At 41.8% G+C, this 20,693-nt stretch overlaps 1 protein-coding gene across 1 annotated transcript in view; it reads left to right on the forward strand.

The window, feature by feature from the left end:
• The first annotated feature begins 3,562 nt into the window (after positions 1-3,562).
• mmp17a (matrix metallopeptidase 17a) overlaps positions 3,563-20,693 on the forward strand; it is a 178,956-nt gene continuing 161,825 nt past the window's right edge. Inside the window, exons 1-2 of the mRNA XM_084325150.1 lie at positions 3,563-3,690; positions 7,928-8,063. Of these exons, the coding sequence (XP_084181276.1) occupies positions 3,651-3,690; positions 7,928-8,063 (176 nt within the window). The 5' untranslated portion in view covers positions 3,563-3,650. The remainder of the gene's footprint in view (positions 3,691-7,927; positions 8,064-20,693) is intronic.

A 20,693-nucleotide genomic window follows, 5' to 3' on the forward strand; every position in this document is an offset into this window, starting at 1 on the left:
AGTTACTCTGCTGGCCAGTATGACTTACTACCATAGTGTCTTTATACCTGATTCACAATATAATACTACAACTCTGTACATACATCTGATTAACACTATCACTCAGTAGTACTAATTTATATATTTTTATACCCAGTTTAATCACATGTACATTGTATATTTATAGTGCACTTTATTGTTACATTTGCACTCTGGTTGGATGGCAAACTTATTTTCATTGTACTGTACTTGTGCTGTATAATGACAATAGATTTTAATCTAATCTAATATGGGGTTACTGTACAGTACCACACATGGGCCACAAATATATTCACCAAACTGATCGAATAACATAAAAGTACTTATCGCAGTATTATTCCATCAGTGTATATATCATTATTTGAAACCTTTGAGCCAAATACACAGACTGGGTGTTAAATGTAGCCTTGTAGAGTCAAATATACACTGTGATTTAACAAAGGTGTTAACATTCCTCTCTCCTGCTTAAGTCTGCCTCCCAGCCCTACAAATAAACTAAGACCTTAGCCAAACACTATACACTATAGCATCTACAGCACATAGTTTCCGGCCAGTGAAAAAATCATTAAATCGGTCATGTGAGCTGTTGTCAGTTCAGACTCAGGTCTCTCTCATTGGTAAAACATTGGTAAAACCAAGGAGCTGATCGTGGATTTTAGGAGGAGACAGCAGGGGACACACACACCACTGAGGATAAACAGGGCTACCGTGGACAGGGTGAGCAGCTTCAAGTACCTGGGGGTCCACATCTCAGAGGATCTGACATGGACAACACACATAGACTCAGTCGTAAAAAAGGCGAAGCAGCGCCTCTACCACCTGAGACAGTTAAGAAGTTCAGAGTATCTGGGAAGATACTCCAGTCCTTCTACTCCGGAGCTGTAGAGAGCATCTTGATTGGAAACATCACTGCCTGGTATGGAAACAGCACGGCACAGGACAAGAAGGCCCTACAGAGAGTGGTGCACCGAGCGTACCACGGGTATTGCACTACCACCCCTGCAGGTCCTATACAACAAGAGGTGCAAATCTAGAGCCTGCAGAATAATGAAAGACCCTCACCACCCCAACAACAGCCTGTTCAAGCTGCTGCGGTCAGGCAAACGCCTGCGAACACCAGCAACTAGGACAGAGAGACTTCGGCTCAGCTTCTTCCCCCAGGCCATCAGAGCCTTGAACACTGAACTCTCCACACACAAGCACACATGAGCACACACACAACACACACACTGTACACACTCACACACTAGCAGCCACTTTAACATGAGCACATACACACTCATGCTGCACACGCTCACACTTATGGTCACTTTACAAAAGGAAAGGTCACTTTAAGAATAGTATAGTATAACTTGAGATTGTATAATATAGCATTGTATAGCAGTGTACATAAAGACCCAGTGCCTCATCCGTAGCTAACAGTGTATTGCACTACCACAGGACCTAGCATGTCCTACCATGCTCTGTAAATAACTCATGTACATATACCGATATGCCCTACTTTGTTTACTTGTTTTATTGCACAATGTCGTTCTATTGGATTCTCATTATATATTACTATTGTATTATGCACAATCGTTGCGGGCAAGACCCCCCGCATTTCATTGTATACTTGTATGCCGTGACAAATAAAACTCTTGACTTGACTTGACTCTCGGAATGCCTGCAATGGCCCCTTCAACACGGTCTGTCTTAAATCTTTGTCAAGGTTATTCCAGATATGCATGTAGCTTGTGGACATGCACACACACACACACACACACACACACACACACACACACACACACACACACACACACACACACACACACACACACACACACACACACACACACACACACACACACACACAGTCAGGCAATTGTATATTGTAAGGCACACTCAACACAGAATATATATGAGCGCAGAATGGCCTTTTAATGCAAACACACACCCTTAAGCAATTGTAAATTGTGTTTCAAATATGCATGTGTTTGCTAAGCTTGCTTCACGGAATGGCTTTTTACACATACACACACGCTTTCCTCACTTATAATATATTCATACGATGACAACGACTATATATTTTGCACAGTAGGCCTGTTATTTCAAGGATTAGCGTGAGACCTTGAGGTGATCAGTCATGTATTGGGAGCTCTCTGCTTGTCCCCATCATGCCTCATGCATCATTAATGGACACAGACACACAAACAACGTTGATCCTCTTAGGCTCACGCGTACAAGTTACATACGTATTTCATTTTAACACAACATCCCAGTATGAGCAGGCGTCTTCCATGTACTCTCTCAGAGGACTCATGGAATGTCTAGAATGGCCCTTCAAAGCTCTCCGTGTCAGAGACCCAGCACGGGCACAAACATATGTCCACTACGTCACTAACAAAGCTGAAACCCTTCAAGCTAACACACGGCATATGGTACATAATGTTTGTGCAGGATTGTGATCCTGTAACTCAGCGGGTACAGCATGGCACAGTAACACCATTGCTATTCATCCACTTCTCAAATTGAAATGGTAGAATCTCATACAGGGATTTAGATAGTAGCAGGCTTTCCTTTTACAGCCCTGCTGGAATAATTTTCTAGTAAAAGTTAAAATTGGATTCTTCAAATAGTGTTTTTCTACTGCCAGTAGGGAGAGCATTGTACAATCAACAAGTATATCTGTATTTAATTATGGTGACATTTTTTACATGCACCTCCACCTTAAAACCCATCCATGCTGTGTATCATAGTGTGCTTAATTGTATTACTGGAGATACATTTCTCTCTCACCATTGTATTTTATATGAAAAGGCAGGATGGCCTGGGCCTTCTTTAACTAAGAGAAGCGTTCCATGTATTGCATTGCATTTCATTTATCTACAAGGCTCTGTTATGGAACATCCCTATTATCTCTGCTCTTTGATTGCTTTTAAATATAGCATATATGGTACTAGGTCACAGGATTACTTTGACTTTTCTACTGTACTATATTTGTATTGCCTTCTACTATTACCATGCCCATACCTGTACCGCCCCTCCCCCATGCTGCTATGATGCCTGCATTTCGCCAAGGGGATCAATAAAGGACTATCTTATCTTATTACTTAGCTCTAGATACATTATGTTCATGATATGGTCATTCTGTTAGAATATTTGAAAGTTTTGAACAACATCTTGATCTATTCATTTGATATACATGTTTGTTGATGTTCTACTGAATCTTTGTCGGACCTGTACTTGTTTGCCCAATATGTTTTTATATGTCTATTATAAACACTCATGAAAAAGAGATCTCGGTCTCATAGTGCTTATCTGTATACAAAGGACAAATAAAATAAGAATACAAACACAAAATAAAACACTGTCAGGGTTAGGGGTTCAATTCCCATACGGGCTACCCATGCTAAAAGATAAATAATAACAATAATAATTGAATGTACTCATGGTAATGGTATGAGTTATGTGAAACACCAAAGATAAACAGAGGCTCTGAAACAAACATGTGCAGAATGTCCCTTTAATTATCTCTCTTTTTTTTTCTCTCTCTCTTCCAGGATTGGCTGAGTAAGTTTGGTTACCTCCCACCCCCTGACCCTGTGACTGGGCAGCTGCAGACCAAGGAGGCTCTGACCAAGGCTATCAAAGCCATGCAGCGCTATGGTGGCCTGGAGGAGACAGGCATACTAGGTAGACAGTGTGTGTGTGTGTGTGTGTGTGTGTGTGTGTGTGTGTGTGTGTGTGTGTGTGTGTGTGTGTGTGTGTGTGTGTGTGTGTGTGTGTGTGTGTGTGTGTGTGTGTGTGTGTGTGTGTGTGTGTGTGTGTGTGTGTGTGTGTGTGTGTGTGTGTGTGTGTGTGTGTGTGTGTGTGTGTGTGTGTGTGTGTGTGTGACTGTGTGTGTGTGTGACTGTGTGTGTGTGTGTGTGAATGTGTGTGTGTGTGACTGTGTGTGTGTGTGTGTGCGTGTTACTCCTTTAAAGTAACCACTTGTGGGGACATTTAGCAGAAGTGCGTGCGTGTGTGCTTGCGGGTGTCCTTCTGCTACTGTTTTGGGGACCAAATGTCCCCACAAGTGATGAAAACAAGATTTTATGTTGTCATTGTGGGGACATTTGCCGGACCCTACAAGGTAAATGAGCTCTCTCATGGTTACTTTAAAGGAGCATTTCACCAAAAAACAATGCAGATTTATTTTACACATAATCTCACACACATCCAAAAACTCTTTGAATATGGCCACCAGTGATGGGACCCGATGACATCACTGGTGGCCATATTCTAACTAATTTACTCTCAATAACTGTCAAACTAAATAGAGTTTTTGGATGTGTGTGAGATTAAGTACAAAATAAATCAGCATTGTTTTTTGTTGAAGTGCCCCTTTGAGGTTAGGGGTAGGGTTCCAGAACAGAACAGAGAAGAGCAGAACAAAGCAGAACAGAACAAAGCAGAGCAGAACAGAGCAGAACAGAACAGAACAGAGAAGAGCAGAACAGAGCAGAACAGAACAGAACAGAACAGAAATGAACAGAACAGAACAGAGCAGAACAGAACAGAACAGAGCAGAGCAGAACAAAGCAGAACAGAACAGAGCAGAACAGAGCAGAGCAGAACAGAACAGAGCAGAACAGAACAGAACAGAACAGAGCAGAACAGAACAGAACAGAACAGAGCAGAACAGAGCAGAACAGAACAGAACAGAGAAGAGCAGAACAGAGCAGAGCAAAACAGAGCAGAACAGAGCGGAACAGAGCAGAGCAGAACAGAGCGGAACATAACAGAACAGAGCAGAACAGAGCGGAACAGAACAGAACAGCGCAGAACAGAGCGGAACAGAGCAGAACAGAGCAGAACAGAGCAGAGCAGAGCAGAAGAGAGCAGAACAGAGCAGAACAGAACAGAACAGAGCAGAACAGAGCAGAGCAGAAGAGAGCAGAACAGAGCAGAACAGAACAGAACAGAGCAGAACAGAACAGAACAGAACAGAGCAGAACAGAAGAGAACAGAGCAGAACAGAACAGAGCGGAGCAGAACAGAACAGAACAGAGCAGAACAGAAGAGAGCAGAACAGAGCAGAACAGAACAGAGCAGAACAGAAGAGAGCAGAACAGAACAGAGCAGAGCAGAGCAGAACAGAACAGAGCAGAACAGAAGAGAGCAGAACAGAGCGGAACAGAACAGCGCAGAACAGAGCGGAACAGAGCAGAACAGAACAGAGCAGAACAGAGCGGAACAGAACAGAGCAGAGCAGAACAGAGCAGAGCAGAAGAGAGCAGAACAGAGCAGAACAGAACAGAGCAGAACAGAACAGAACAGAACAGAGCAGAACAGAAGAGAACAGAGCAGAACAGAGCAGAGCAGAACAGAGCAGAACAGAACAGAGCAGAACAGAAGAGAGCAGAACAGAGCAGAACAGAACAGAGCAGAACAGAGAAGAACAGAGCAGAACAGAACAGAGCAGAACAGAAGAGAGCAGAACAGAGCAGAACAGAACAGAACAGAGCAGAGCGTAACAGAGCAGAACAGAGCAGAACAGAGCAGAACAGAACATAACAGAACAGAGCAGAACAGAACAGAGCAGAACAGAGCAGAACAGAACAGAACAGAGCAGAGCGTAACAGAGCAGAACAGAGCAGAACAGAACAGAGCAGAACAGAGCAGAGCAGAACAGAACAGAACAGAACAGAACAGAGCAGAGCAGAACAGAGCAGAACAGAGCAGAGCAGAACAGAGCAGAACAGAACAGAGCAGAGCAGAACAGAACAAAGCATAACAGAGCAGAACAGAGCAGCACATAGCAGAACAGAACAGAGCAGAACAGAACAGAACAGAACAGAGCAGAACAGAACAGAACAGAGCACAGCGGAACAGAACAGAGCAGAACAGAACAGAGCAGAGCGGAACAGAACAGAACAGAACAGAACAGAGCAGAACAGAGCAGAACAGAACAGAGCAGAGTGGAACAGAACAGAGCATAACAGAGCAGAACAGAGCAGAACAGAACAGAACAGAGCAGAACAGAGCAGAGCAGAACAGAACAGAACAGAGCAGAACAGAGCAGAACAGAGCAGAACAAAACAGAGCAGAACAGAGCAGAACAGAACAGAACAGAGCAAAACAGAGCAGAACAGAACAGAACAGAACAGAACAGAACAGAGCAGAACAGAGCAGAACAGAGCAGAACAGAACAGGCTGAAGGCAGGAGTCAGGTCGGAAAACAAGAATAAATCACAAGCAAGGCTGACAGTACAGCAATCAAAAAGAGAAGAAGCTAGAGACACCTGACTGAGGGCGGCATCCACAAAAGGTTTGCCCAGCTTTTTCCGACGCAAAGCCGGTGCATATCGCTCTCAAAGGACGCGCAACGGGTGAAATGAGGTGGCTCATGCCTTCCGTCAGCATTGCGTCCGGTGCAATTGGCGCATATTTAAATGAGGTCATATGGGCCTCTTCACAGGTGATCATGGCAGCAGTAATTAGGCTTGTTTGAGTTAAATTTCGGCTCGCCTCGAAAACAAGCGAGAGTAGACGATTGCAGCCGGGGGAGGAGTCAGAAAGTCGAACACTTCAGAGATGACAACAACAAGCCTCGCCTAGTCTCGCATGGCAGATATCACGTTCACGTTCCCACACACACACACGCACCTGTCCAGCTCATTATAATGCGAGGGCCGAAGCGCTTTGCGACGGATCAAAATTAGATTAGATTAAAATGTATTGTCATCACACGACACACTATATACCTATAGTGGAATAGACTTTATTACTATTCCATTATACCATCTTGTTAGTTGCACGCTCCTGCCCACAACACACACACACACACACGCACACTCACGCACTCACACACTGATGAATAATTCTGTTTTGCATCAATATATATATACTGTATATTGAGGCAAAACAGAATTATATATACAGTATATATTGAGGCAAAACAGAATTATTCAGCAGACGCTTTATCATGTAAGATGTGTGCAACGAGATATAGCCTATATATTATAATTTTGGCTAATTATAATTTCGAGAGCAAACTGATAATGTTTGGCCAGCTAATTAACCTTTGGATTTTATGTGGGGGGTATAATGAGAACAGGTAGAAATACTATAACACTCACTCATTCACACAAATTGATGTGAATCAAGTCTTAATTTATTATTATTATTATCATCTGGAGTCGCACTGTAGTGCGTGCGTGTATGTGCAGGATACAGTATCAGCTGATTTATATGGAATTCGTTAATCTACTCTACTCTACTCTACTCTACTCTACTCTACTCTACTCCACTCAGGTGGAGGAAGCATCATTATTCAGTTCAGGCCCCGCCCACCCTTACATCTGTGGCATTCTGCTTTGTTGTGTTGTGTTCTATTCTGTTCTGTTCTGGTTTGTTTATCTCTGTTGTGTTGCGTTGTGCTAATCTCAGTTATGTTCTGCTCTGTTAATAATAATAACTTTATTTGTATAGTACCTTTCATACAGGGGATTGCAGTTCAAAGTGCGTTACATCAGTAAGAAATAAGACATAACATCTGTGTAAAACAAGCAGCAAGAGCAAAGCATAAAGTGGGATAAAATAATGCAGATATATTAATCAAATCATATCAGAACCTCATGTTCCAATAGGCTTCTTGAATTTCTGTAATCTGTTACCAAACATGATAAAGGGCATAGTATGCACCCAGCGGATAGTGGGGCGTAGATATAAAAGTGAAAATAAGTAAATTAATATCAAGGGTAAAATGAGCAGACATATAAAATTACAGTTTTTCACATTAGGATCTAACATCCCAACAGGCCACCTTATGGTTTGATTGAGTTTTAGCAGAATAGAAAATACATGAATGATGAAATGAGCACATAAAGTGCAGACATACTGTTATTTTATGTTCATCTCTATACTGTTCCATTGTGTTCTGTTGCAGACCAAGCTACACTGGGCCTGATGAAGACTCCAAGGTGCTCTCTGCCTGACGTGTCTGAGGTTGAGGTTCCAGTGGGCCGCAGGAGGCGGGCTCTAACACCTCAGAACAAATGGAACAAGAGACACCTGTCCTGGAGGTACAGTACACCAGTTGTTTGACAACCATGCCGATTTATTGATTGATTGATTGATTGATTGATTGATTGATTGATTGATTGATTGATTGATTGATTGAACATGATGAATACATATTGACCATTGTAGTTCTCTGTCTTCATTTAGCTTCAGACAGGAATAAATATGATCTAATATATGCTGATGTGAACAAACCCGCCCAATAGTTTTGATTCAGCTTAAAGCTGCTGGTGCCTCTGGGAGTCTGTGGAAAACCTTTGTGGTGCTTGCATGGCCTTGAAAAAGGATGCAGAGCTTGCTCTATTTCTACAGGGCAGGTTAACTCACTCTTGCTATTTTTTTCTTAAGTTGCCTACTGCAGCTTTAAATGTGGCTACTGACATGCTGTTGGCAGTATTTTCTCTAGAATGTATGTCAGCAACTCAAAGATATTGAGTTGACAGTACATTCCCTTTCAATGGTAATTTAATCACTGGAAGCATGGGCTTGCTCCCAGGTCTGCTCCAGGATCAGTTTCACTCATACTACATCCTTGACATATCAAATTATTGTAATTGGATTTGCCCTGTTTGATTGTTTTAGGTGACCGATAATCGCAGGTCTTTACATTTTATCTTGCAGCGTGCATGAAAAAACTGCTGAATATAAATGTAGAAAACCCTGGCAAGGGTCATGGAAAGGTTTCTCTTTATATCAGCAGTACACAAGATAAAGCTGTGTCTGTAAGTATGAGCTGTTTGCTGGGTCACAGACTAAGGGCATACAGATGATTCTTTGAGAGGAAAGTACCAGCCATGCAGACATTCTGCACAGCACCCATGGCTGAGCAAGCTGCTTAGCTTAACAGTAGCTTTGAACATCTGTCAGAGCTCTATGTAAATCCTAAACACAGAGATAGGGAGGAAAGGAGAGGAGAGGCGAGGAAGAAGAGAGGAGGGGAAGACATGGGAGAAGAGAGGAGAGGAGGGTATGAAAGAGGAGAGGAGTGGAAAGGAGGGTAGGAGATGAGGGGAGGAGAGGAAAGGAGGGGAAGGAAGAGGAGGAGAGGAGGGAGGAGGAAAGAAGAGGAGAGGAGTGGAGAGTAGAGGAGTGGAGTAGAAGGGAGGGGAGGAGAGGAGAGAAATAGCATATGGTTGGTTTCTACAAATGTGATGAGCATGTAGGCTACAGGATTGACGAGCGAGTGGCCTTAAGTTGACGAGCATGGGTGAGCATTTTGTGTGTGTGTGTGTGTGTGTGTGTGTGTGTGTGTGTGTGTGTGTGTGTGTGTGTGTGTGTGTGTGTGTGACACACTCTAAACATACAAAGTACAGTACACACACATGTTATACACAGCATACACAGACACACACACATACGTACATCCTGAAGGCACTGACGATATTACAGGCTCCAATTCCACATTGACTGGGAGGGACATCTACCATTGGGGCGGAGGGAGAGGGGAGGACTCAGGATCAATATGAAACGGAGGGACAAGCCCAAAGCCATGCTCCCAACACAATCAGTACTACAGCCTCTGTCAACCTCACCTTGTTCTACAGTGGCACACTCCACCTTCCATTGACAGACTCATGTTCTGCCTGTGTTTCCTTTACCTTTATCTATACAGGGGATGCTTTTCAACAGCTCATAGCCTGTGCACATATGAAGAACATATGAAGACACATCTGATTATACTTCGTGGCTTCCTGTTTGGTTAAAGGACTTGTTAAGGCTAAAAGCACTTTTACAAAAGGATTGTAGCCTGCATCACAGTGCTAAGTCTCTCAATACTAAAGCGATCAGTGAAATGATGGCCTAGTCAACATCATGCCAGACAATGTTTAAATAGGCACAATTTTTTTTTTAATAACCAGCAGCGTGGATTGAGCTGAAAAAGGCCTGTACCGATTGACAACATCATCAATAAGACAGAAGTAGGGCTATAGGGGTCCAAAATCCTCAATGTATCCTGAACACAAGCTCCAGAATGTGTTTTGATACAAATGTTGCTTTCTCTGCCTCTTCTGTTATTATTATTGTTATTGTTATTGTTGTTATTATAAGATCATCAGCTATGTCCTAAGTAGAGGTAGTGAGAAAAACAACAGATGAACATAACACGAACACACAAGGACGGGGATGGGATGGGGGAGTGGGAAGAGAAAGCAATGGAGAAGAGATGGAGTCTGGAGGTGGGATTCTGAGGGCTAGATCCACAAAGAATGGATTGCACGGTGCTAGTTGCACCCTTGCAATCTGTTAATAGAATGTTCATTCAATCAATCACCGCACAGATTGATTGATTGAATGAACATTTTATTAACAGATTGCAGAATGGGTACAATACAGTACGGCTCAATACACACAATTGTTAAGGGGATGCAGACCAGAGAAAGACTTTCGTCTTGTTTACATCAGGGTCCCCCATTTTCAATTCATAATGAATTGTAAATAAGGGTGCAACTTGCACCGTGCAATCCATTCTTTGTGGATCTAGCCCTGAGTCTCGAATGTCTTGTGGGAGAGAGTTCCAGAACCTGGGAGCTGTCCTGGAGAAGAGTGATGTCCTCAAAACTGCGGTTGGACTTGGGGGTGGAGAGAAGGCAGGCTGAGGTGAACCTTAGGGGCCCGAGAGGGTTGGTAGGGGTAGAGGAGGTCAGTGAGATAGTGAGTGAGAGTGAACTGCAAAAATGATGTATGAGCACAGTGTGAGAGTAAAGATTACAACTTACCACAATCCTTTACTCAGCCACTGCTAATCATTCAAAAACTTTGTGGTTTCCAAACCATATGAATTTTAGAAACAATATCTATTTATTCAGCCCTGCGTTAGACATCGCCTTGTGAAAACTCCTCTCGCAAGTCACGCTGTTTCTCTGTGAGGAGTGCCACTCCCACCAACAGCATTGGTTTACAGAAAGGAGACATGCTGTGAAAACAGCAGAAGCAGGGGTCAGCAACTCGTGGCTCCGGAGCCGCATGCGGCTCTTCAGCCACTCTGCTGTGGCTCCTTGTTGCGTTAACCTCTTAAACGTTACGCACGTTGCGGCACTTTGCACTCGTCTGCCGGCTCCGGGCTGCATTTTTCGCTCATCATCCAATACACTGTTCGAAAGTTTCATTTGCCGCCTTTCGATCGCCACCACACTCAACCAATTGCGTGCTTCGGGTCTGGAGTTACATGACGATATATCCGGCGAGCGTCATTTGACAGGCCACTCAAATGAACGGTCCTGAACTGACCAATCACCGCTGATGGCGAAAATTATTGATCACCGTTGTAGCCAAACAGAAACAGTCAAAAGAGGATCAGTAATGCAGCCAGGGGAGGAAATTAGGCCACTTTACTCGCCAATTGCGAGTATTTTTTACGTTTGGCGAGTAATTCATGAAGAGCACTCGCCAGTCTGGCGAGTACTAGTAATTACAAAACAAAACAAAAAAATCATTCTGCAATCTGCTGATTCGCTCACTGACACAAACCGAACTCTGACTCCCCCCTTGATTCCTCCCATTTGCGCCACATAATAATCAGACCATAACCAATGAACATCATCGTTGTACAGATGCGCTCTAAGCTCCTCCAATGAACACTCGTTTTCTAGAAGATGACGCCCATCTAGGGGAAGTGGACATACCACTGCGCGCAGACCTACTAACTCCTGCCACCGGCAGCCGGCTTGACAACGTAGACAAACTTACAAAAACACATGAGTGGATGAAAATAATTGCATGTAGAGTCGTCGCTTTCGGATATCGGTGCGGTCTGACATGGGGGCGAACAACAGCACGCGACGCGTCTCCTTCGAGTCGGATGAGAATGACAGTCAACCAGCATTAGCCGGCTAGCTACCTAGCATGTAACAAGCTACCATAACGCGCATTCAACATAGTGGACGACTATACTGAGCGGCTTTGCTTAAATGCAGCCGAGTGACATTTTATTATTACCGGGTTTCCCAGCATATCACCACTCGCCCATATGCCCTTCACAACGGTGATGTTGTCATATTTGGCATTCAGAACACACCTGCTGAACCCCTAGCGTTGTCGATTCGGTTCCAATGTATTGTCATCTTACAGCACAAGTACAGTACAACCAGAATACATTTGGCATACAACCAGAGTGCAAATGTAACAAGTCAAGTTCAAGTTGTTTTATTTAGCTATTACATTACAGTGAAATGCTTGGTTCTTTCACTGCCCAACCCAGTATTGATTGATTGATTGAAAACTTTATTAACAGATTGCAGAATGGGTACAATACAGTACAGCTCAATACACACAATTGTTAAGGGGATGCAGACCAGAGAAGGACTTTAGTCTTGTTTACATCAGGGTCCCCCATTTCAGTCCTGTTTGCTTAATGCCTTGTCCACTTCCTCCACACTCCAATATGTTATGATGAATAAAAAATGGGGGACCCTGATGTAAACAAGACGAAAGTCTTTCTCTGGTCTGCATCCCCTTAACAATTGTATGTATTGAACTGTACTGTACCCATTCTGCAATCTGTTAAGAAACTTTTCAATCAATCAATCCCTTCAACCCTGCTCCTGTCAAACCTGCTCTTTCCATTCCCTCCATCATGTCCCCCCTTTCTGATGAATATTTCCTGCACTTAAGAGTCAGACACACATTCCTAGTAGTTGAGCTGTGATGAATGAAAACTTTATTTAACAGATTGCAGAATGGGTACAGTACAGTACGGCTCAATACATGCAATTGTTAAGGGGATGCAGACCAGAGAAAGACTTTCGTCTTGTTTACATCAGGGTCCCCCATTTTCAATTCATTTTCAATTCATCATTCAGTATAACCTAGACCAGCCCAACCCAGCATCTTTCACTGCCCAGTTCAGCCCAACCCAGTCCAGAATAGTTCCCTCTTTCATGTTAATATGTGATTTAATGATGTAATATTTTGAAGAGTAGAGACAGTGTGATTAATTTACTATGATTGAAAATCAATTTAGACGAAGACGTACAAAGAAGTAATTATAGATGTAGCAGTACTGTCTATCTGTATGTCATGTATGTCATATATGTTACGATGAATTGGAAATGGGGGACCCTGGTGGAAACAAGACGAAAGTCTTTCTCTGGTCTGCATCCCCTTAACAATTGTATGTATTGAGCTGTACTGCACTGTACCCATTCTGCAATCTGTTAATAAAGTTTTCATTCATTCATTCATTCATCACAATTAGCGATTTTTTTTGTCTGGTAAAAAATCTATTTGGCTGGTAAAAAAAATCAGATACCCGCCAGTTGGCTGGTAAGCCAAAAAGTTAGTTTCCTCCCCTGAATGCAGCCTTTATCAACTATGCCCCAAAACTATGGAACAAACTACCCCAAAACATCAGGGAAGCCAACTCGCTAGACATCTTCAAAAGACAGCTTAAAACCTATCTCTTTGCTCAGGCATTTAAATGAAACCTCAGGGATATCCTGACACAAATTGTACTTTACCTGCACTATTCTTACCCTACCTACACGTCCTATCAAATTCATGTGTCTGTTCTATGCACTGTAATTTTAAGAGCACTGCTCTGTTGTAATTCAAAATTTAACTATTTTATCACACTTTTTACTTCTTACTGATGCACTGCTCTGCTGTATGTTAAATACCTTTTAATTCCGTTCTATTTTATAATTGTTAGCCTATTTTTAAACTTAATCCAACCGCACTTTGTTTTTACTCTGTCTATTCTATTTTTATTATTTGTATTACTGAATGAAACTGTAAACAGAAAGGCCTATTGGGATGCTAGATCCTAATGTGAAACACTGTGATTTACCTAACCTTGCTTATGCCTGTATTTTTTACTGTTGTGAAGCACTTTGAACTGCAACTTCTGTATGAAAAGTGCTATACAAATAAAGTTTATTATTATTATTATTATTATTATTATTATTATTATTATTATTATTATTATTATTATTATTATTATTATTATTTTGTGATCATTAATAATTGAACTTGAACTACATGATGAAAAGGAGGGGGCTGAGTACGGAACCTTGGGGAACATTTGTGTGGCAATGGATGTGACAGAGGAACGGTTCTGAAATTAAATGAAGTGTGATATTTTGAAGTGGTAGGAGCAGTGCAGTGCCTTCAATAGCAAGGTCTTCCAAGTGTAGTAAACAAGATGTCATGGCTGCTGGCATCGAAGGCTACACTCAATGGGTCAAATAGGTCAAAGAGGATGAGTCAGGTTTTGAGGTCTCTAGATGTGACTGTTTTGTGACAGTTAGTGGTGTCAACTTGATATTTAATATTAATTATCTCTATTTAGTCTAAACAAAAATAAGCAATACCCAAAGGTTACTTGAAGATTTAAGTTGAGAGTTTATTTTTTTTGTTAATTCATAACAAATTATTATATTAGCATACATTTCAAGTTCAGTCCCAGTTCAATCCCAGGAACAATAGTTGCTACCTTAATACAGCTAAAGTAACACCTAAAGGTAAAAAATCAACAACAATAAATAATGAATAGTCCAGGTTTAGGCTATAGATAGGGCTGATGGCGGTAGGGAACAAATAGACCCTCTTAAAAAAAAATCTTGCCCATGGAAATTCTAAGCTCCGACCGATGACCAAATGGAGATACATGGAATTGAGAGCGAGTTCGATGCCCTAATGATACCATTGTGCCTGCAGAGAAGGGATTGGCTGGCTACAGCCTGATGCATGGGACTCTGTGATAGGTCAGTCATGGGTTAAATGATGTGTTTAAAGTGTGTGATTGTTCAGATTAATGGTAGGAAGGATGTAGAGATGAGGACTGATGGGGCAGTTGAGAGTGGAGGTTAGCAGAGCCTGGCTATCAAGGAATGAACTACCTGCCTTTCCTGCTTTAGTCAGATAGAGTGGAGATAGAGAGACGCTTAATCTCTCTGTTCCTCCCACCCCCCCCCCCACCTCTCTCTCTCTCTCTCTCTCTCTCTCTCTCTCTCTCTCTCTCTCTCTCTCTCTCTCTCTCTCTCTCTCTCTCTCTCTCTCTCTCTCTCTCTCTCTCTCTCTCTCTCTCTCTCTCTCTCTCTCTCTCTCTCTCTCACACACACACACACACACTTTCTCTCTATTTCTCGGTGTCTATAGCTCACTTTTGTTATCTCTTTATTTCCTCATTTTCTCTCTCTTTTTGTTCTCACTCACTCTCTTTCTTTCTCCTTCCCTGCCTCATTCTATTTATTTGTCTCTTTCGCTCTATTTCTCCCTCCCCCCTTTATCAGTCACTTCCTGTCTCTCTCTCTTTCACACACAATCACACACTCAAACTAATTCAAACACCCACAGTCACACACTGCTTGTGGTTGTCCATCGAAGTCCGATGTTGACGTCCACTTCTAATGATGAGTCATTTGATGGCTGTATAGTCCTATCCTGGATCCACAAGTCCTATGAGGTAGGACATGTACAGGTTGTGGTAGTGGTAACAGGAGCAGCAGGTGTATTCCTCCTGAGTCTCCTCTCCTGTGTCACGGTCAGCAGCAGCATCCTCCAGGGCCTCAGGTCCGATTACGCACCTCCTCAACATGGTATTCAGCTGGTCTTTAAAGCGCTTCTTCTGCCCTCCAGCAGAGCATCGACCTTGATGTAGTTGGCCATATAGCACTCTGCGAGGCAGCCGGTTTGAGGGAATCCTTACTACATGGCCCCGCCATCATAGCTGGTGTTGAGTGATGGTTGCCTCAATACTCCTACAGTTGGCCTTTGAGAGTACTTCAATATGAGGCACGCGATCATGCCAGGTAATTCCCAGGATGCGCTGAAGGCAGTGTATGTAGACCTGCTCTAGGGCCCTGATGTGGTGGCTGTAAGTTACCCAGGATTCACAACTGTAGAGGAGGGTAGTGATGCAGACGGCTTGATAAACAGAGATCGTCTTTCCTCATGTTCTCTCTCTTTTTGTTCTCACTCACTCTTTCTTTCTCCTTCCCTGCCTCATTCTATTTATTTGTCTCTTTCTCTCTATTTCTCCCTCCCCCTTTATCTGTCACTTCCTGTCTCTCTCTCTTTCACACACAATCACACACACCCAAACTAATTCAAACACACACACACATGCACACACACACACACACATACAGTAGGGCTGACCCCTATTAGTTGATTAGTCGACTAATCAGTCGAAAGGAGCCGTAGTCGACTGCCAACCTCTTAGTCGAATACAAAAAAATAAAAATACAAAAAAAATATTATAATTTTTTTTCTTCTTTTTTTTATCATTCTTTCCAAAAGAAAAGAGGCCTAGAAGCGTGGCTAACGCTAATGGCACGCATACCAGAGGCTAACTGCCTAAGAAAACAGGCACAGAGGCACTGAAAGAGGATTTCACCCATCTAATGAACACACTAGACTAGACAAATATCAAGATGTATCCATCAGTGGACCAATTGCATGCTTTTGCAGAGGACAAGAAGCTTTCAGTTGCCCCCCTTCAGACATTAAGCACCCCCCACAGCCCAAATGGAACGAAAGAATATATAAAAATATTCAACTTTTTTTTTGTCGACTAACAGTCGACTAACGGCAAATTTTGGCCAATCATAGTCGACTATCCAAATCCTTAGTCGGGGACAGCCCTAACACACACACACACACACACACACACACACACACACACACACACACACACACACACACACACACACACACACACACACACACACACACACTCTCTGGCAGGCTGGTCTCTCATTCAGTGGTTTATTATCAGCAGGCAGACAGCCCTGCAGCTCGTTAACAGTCAACTTAATCACTCAACAACTCTGTCTAGAAAATAGTAGGAGAGGAGAGAAGAGGAGAGGACAGGGGAGGATAGGAGAGGACAGGAGAGGAGATGAGAGGAGATGATAAGAGAAGAGAAAAGAGGATAGGATAAGAGAGGACATGAGAGGAGAGAAGAGGAGAGGAGAATAGAGGACAGCAGAGGAGAGGAGAAGAGAGGAGTGGAGAGGAGTTGAGAATATAGGACAGCAGAGGAGAGAACATGAGAGGAGAGCAGAGGAGAGGAGAGAAGAGAGAACAGGAGAAAAGAAGAGAGGAGAGGACAGGAGAAAGGAGAGGACAGGAGAGGAGAGGATACATCAAATCAAATTAATTTGTAAGGCCCGACAACACACGTTAATGTCCCCATGGGCCGGACACGTCACAAAGAAACATCACAATAAATCAAGAACAAAACAAAAACACCATGAAGTCCAAAAACTTTAAATAAATGAATGCAACACTCCCAGACATACCCCACGCGAAGGTAAGGAAAAACTCACTGAAACCTAGCAATAGGAAAAAATGCACCACAGGCAATGTGGAGGAGAGAAACCTTAGAAGGGCCGTTCAAGGGGGGATCTCCCTTCTTACTGTAGATGTCGGTGATAGTAGTGTTGCAATAAAACAGGTGAAACAGTTGGTAAGCATGCACACATACGTAGATAGGAGCCTTTCATAGTGTAGACTAGGGCTGTCTTAAATGCTTCGAAGCTTCGAACGTTCGATTCGATGGCACAAGCTTCGAACATAAAAAAAAAATCGAAGTTTAAAAAAAAATATATATATATATATATTTTTTTTTTTCAAAAAAAAATTTTTTATTATTTTTTTTTTTACTTCGATTTGTGTGTGTGTAGGTGTGTGTGTGTGTGTGTGTGTGTGTGTGTACTACCCATCCCAGTTAGGACAGCCGAATCCCGTCCAATCTTTCGCCGTCGACTAAAGACTCACTTCTTCAACCATTATCTGAAATGATAAAAAAAATTTAAATAAAAATCTAACCGTGACTAACCTTACTGTCATGCACTTGTCCTAATAAACTAACCTACACTGTAACACGCAACACTTTGATGAACATTGTTACTCAGCTGATAGAGTTGTACCCTTCTTGCTGTCTTGTCGTACAGAACTTGTAAGTCGCTTTGGATAAAAGCGTCAGCTAAATGACTAAATGTAAGTGTGTGTGTGTGTGTGTGTGTGTGTGTGTGTGTGTGTGTGTGTGTGTGTGTGTGTGTGTGTGTGTGTGTGTGTGTGTGTGTGTGTGTGTGTGTGTGTGTGTGTGTGTGTGTGTGTGTGTGTGTGCGCGCACCTTGTAGAATTCCACACATAAGAAAGAAAGATACTGGGATGAATAAACAAAATAGGGAATAAAATGTAGAAATGCATGCAATACATAAATAAATATGAATCTCCATATATGAAATATAACATTTAGATAAGGTGCTACTGAGATGTTTTGGTGAGTTCTTTGTTTTTTTGTGGAAGTTGCCCTTCTTAAAAATGCATGAACATTCACTGATAATTGGTCTGTAGTGGAGTCTACAAGGTCTACATTGCCGGACCATGTAGAATCCGGACCTTGTAGACTGACATAATTCTGTGCATAGTTTAGTCTACACAGGCCATATTTCAAATAATCAAAATCTTACTTCATTCATCTTAAACACTCTTGATTTGGGGGATTGGTAGTTCCCATGAAATCTGAAGTTGTTCAAACGACAACAGCGATCCACCTTGAATTAAATCACACAGCCGAGTGAAACCTTGTTGGATGCGTCAGTCACGAAAGGGGCTACTTAATTAATTAATCCAACCCACTTTATTTATAGAGCACATTTAAAAACAACAACGTTTACGAAAGTGCTGTACAAGTCCCACAACATAAGATAAAAAATTAAAAAATTAAAAAAAAATTAAAAAAAAGAAAAAAAAATTATTTTTTTTTTATTTTTTGAAGCTTCGAATTAAAATCGAAGCTCGGCCCCGAAGCTTCGATTGCCAAAAAAAGCTTCGAAGGTCAGCCCTAGTGTAGACGTACCAGCTCTTTGATCAAATACAGTCTATTTTGTATGACGCCAGCAGTGGGCCTAAGGAGAAATCTATTTTTGGGCACGCCTAATTAAATGTGGGTGGGTTAATATTGGCTCACAGTACACATTAGAATGAAACACATTGTATGATGCTCAAAAAAAAAAAAAAATGGAAAACCATAACATTGCAAGCAAGCCCTTTTAATGTATATAATATCTCAAAAGAGAAAACTAACAGCCAAAAACCCATTATAACACAAGCAGGAGAGCATTGTATTATTACAATCTATACCCTAACCTAGGAGAGAACATGTGTATAGCTGGTGCAATAATAATAATTAGTCAGACACAACAACAGCAGCAAGAGTATGAAAGAACACCTGCACCAACATGCTCAGTAAAAAACATGACACAGCAGCCAACAGCAACAGCAGCATAACATCCAATTCTACACCCAAGAAAAACTATGGGCTAGATCCACCACAAAGAATGGATTGCACGGTGCTAATTGCACCCTTACTTACAATTCATTATGAATTGAAAATGGGGACCCTGATGTAAACAAGACGAAAGTCTGCGCGGTGATTGATTGAATGAAAATTGTAATCACAGATTGCAGAATGTGTACAATACAGTACGGCTCAATACACACAATTGTTAAGGGGATGCAGACCAGAGAAAGACTTTCCTCTTGTTTAGAATGATAATTATCATTTAAGATAATTATTTAGAAAGATCTGTTTTAAAGAAACTAAGGTGAATAAGTAATGAATAAATCAAATAAGGCAATTTAATACAAATAACTGAAACTAGGAATACGTCATGTGAAAGGTAAGGTTATGCTTTATTCTGATCCTAATAAGGAATGGTTTATATTGAAATGTGTGTTCTTGAAAGAGGAAGCTGGAAATGCATATATTATGTGTTATAAATGTAATAGTAACAATGTTTTAGTCTTAAAATGAGTTATAAAGAATTACTGGGTCTCATTCGCCAACATTTTTCAAAGAGTTCTTTTGGAAGACTTCAAGTTCACTCTGAGTCCCGAACGTGCTGGTAATATGTCTTAAGTGGCTGAAACGGTCGCACCTGTGACAAGATCTGGTACCTGCTTGGCGAAGCGCGTTCCCGTTCAGGTCATTTGCATACAAAACAACGCCTCCAGAGCTCCTTATAAGGCAACTAGTGATGCAGCTGTGTGAAAATGGAATGGCGGAAGTGCTTTGCGAGTCTTGCGACCCATCAAAACTAGATTCGATTAATGTATTCTGCCCTGTCAAGGCTAACCGCAGTAATTGAGTTATGAGTGAAATTGACCTTGTCAATAAATGTTTTATCTTATGACCAAGTTTCAGATGTTAATGTCGCTCAGTTTTGGAGATATGGGGTTTTAAAAACTGCAGTAACTACAAAATCACACTCAAAACCCAGGCAGACCGCAGTAACTTCCAAACAGTGAAAAATGGCTTTAAAGTGTTTTGACTTGCCATCCAAAATGTGTTATAGGTAGATAGATGATAGTACCCAGATTTAACATGTATTAATGAAGTAATCTTTAGGCATACAAAAATATGACATAATTATTTTAATTAACCCCAAAAAAGCAGATACTGCACTCTGCTGCACGATTTCCTTAAATAATTATACAGGTAATGTACAGGCAAAGTGCAGTAACTTCAAATACAATGTTGTTTTCTCTCCAGCTTTCATAACTTAACCTAGCCATTTTGAAAATGAAATTTAACACCTGAATATATTGGAATGATGATGATCCAAATAAAATGGCTAGGTTAAGTTATGAAAGCTGGAGGGAAAACAACATTGTATTTGAAG

The sequence above is a fragment of the Notolepis coatsorum genome (genome assembly GCF_963971535.1).
Source record: "Notolepis coatsorum genome assembly, chromosome: 11".
Taxonomy (NCBI): domain Eukaryota; kingdom Metazoa; phylum Chordata; class Actinopteri; order Aulopiformes; family Paralepididae; genus Notolepis; species Notolepis coatsorum.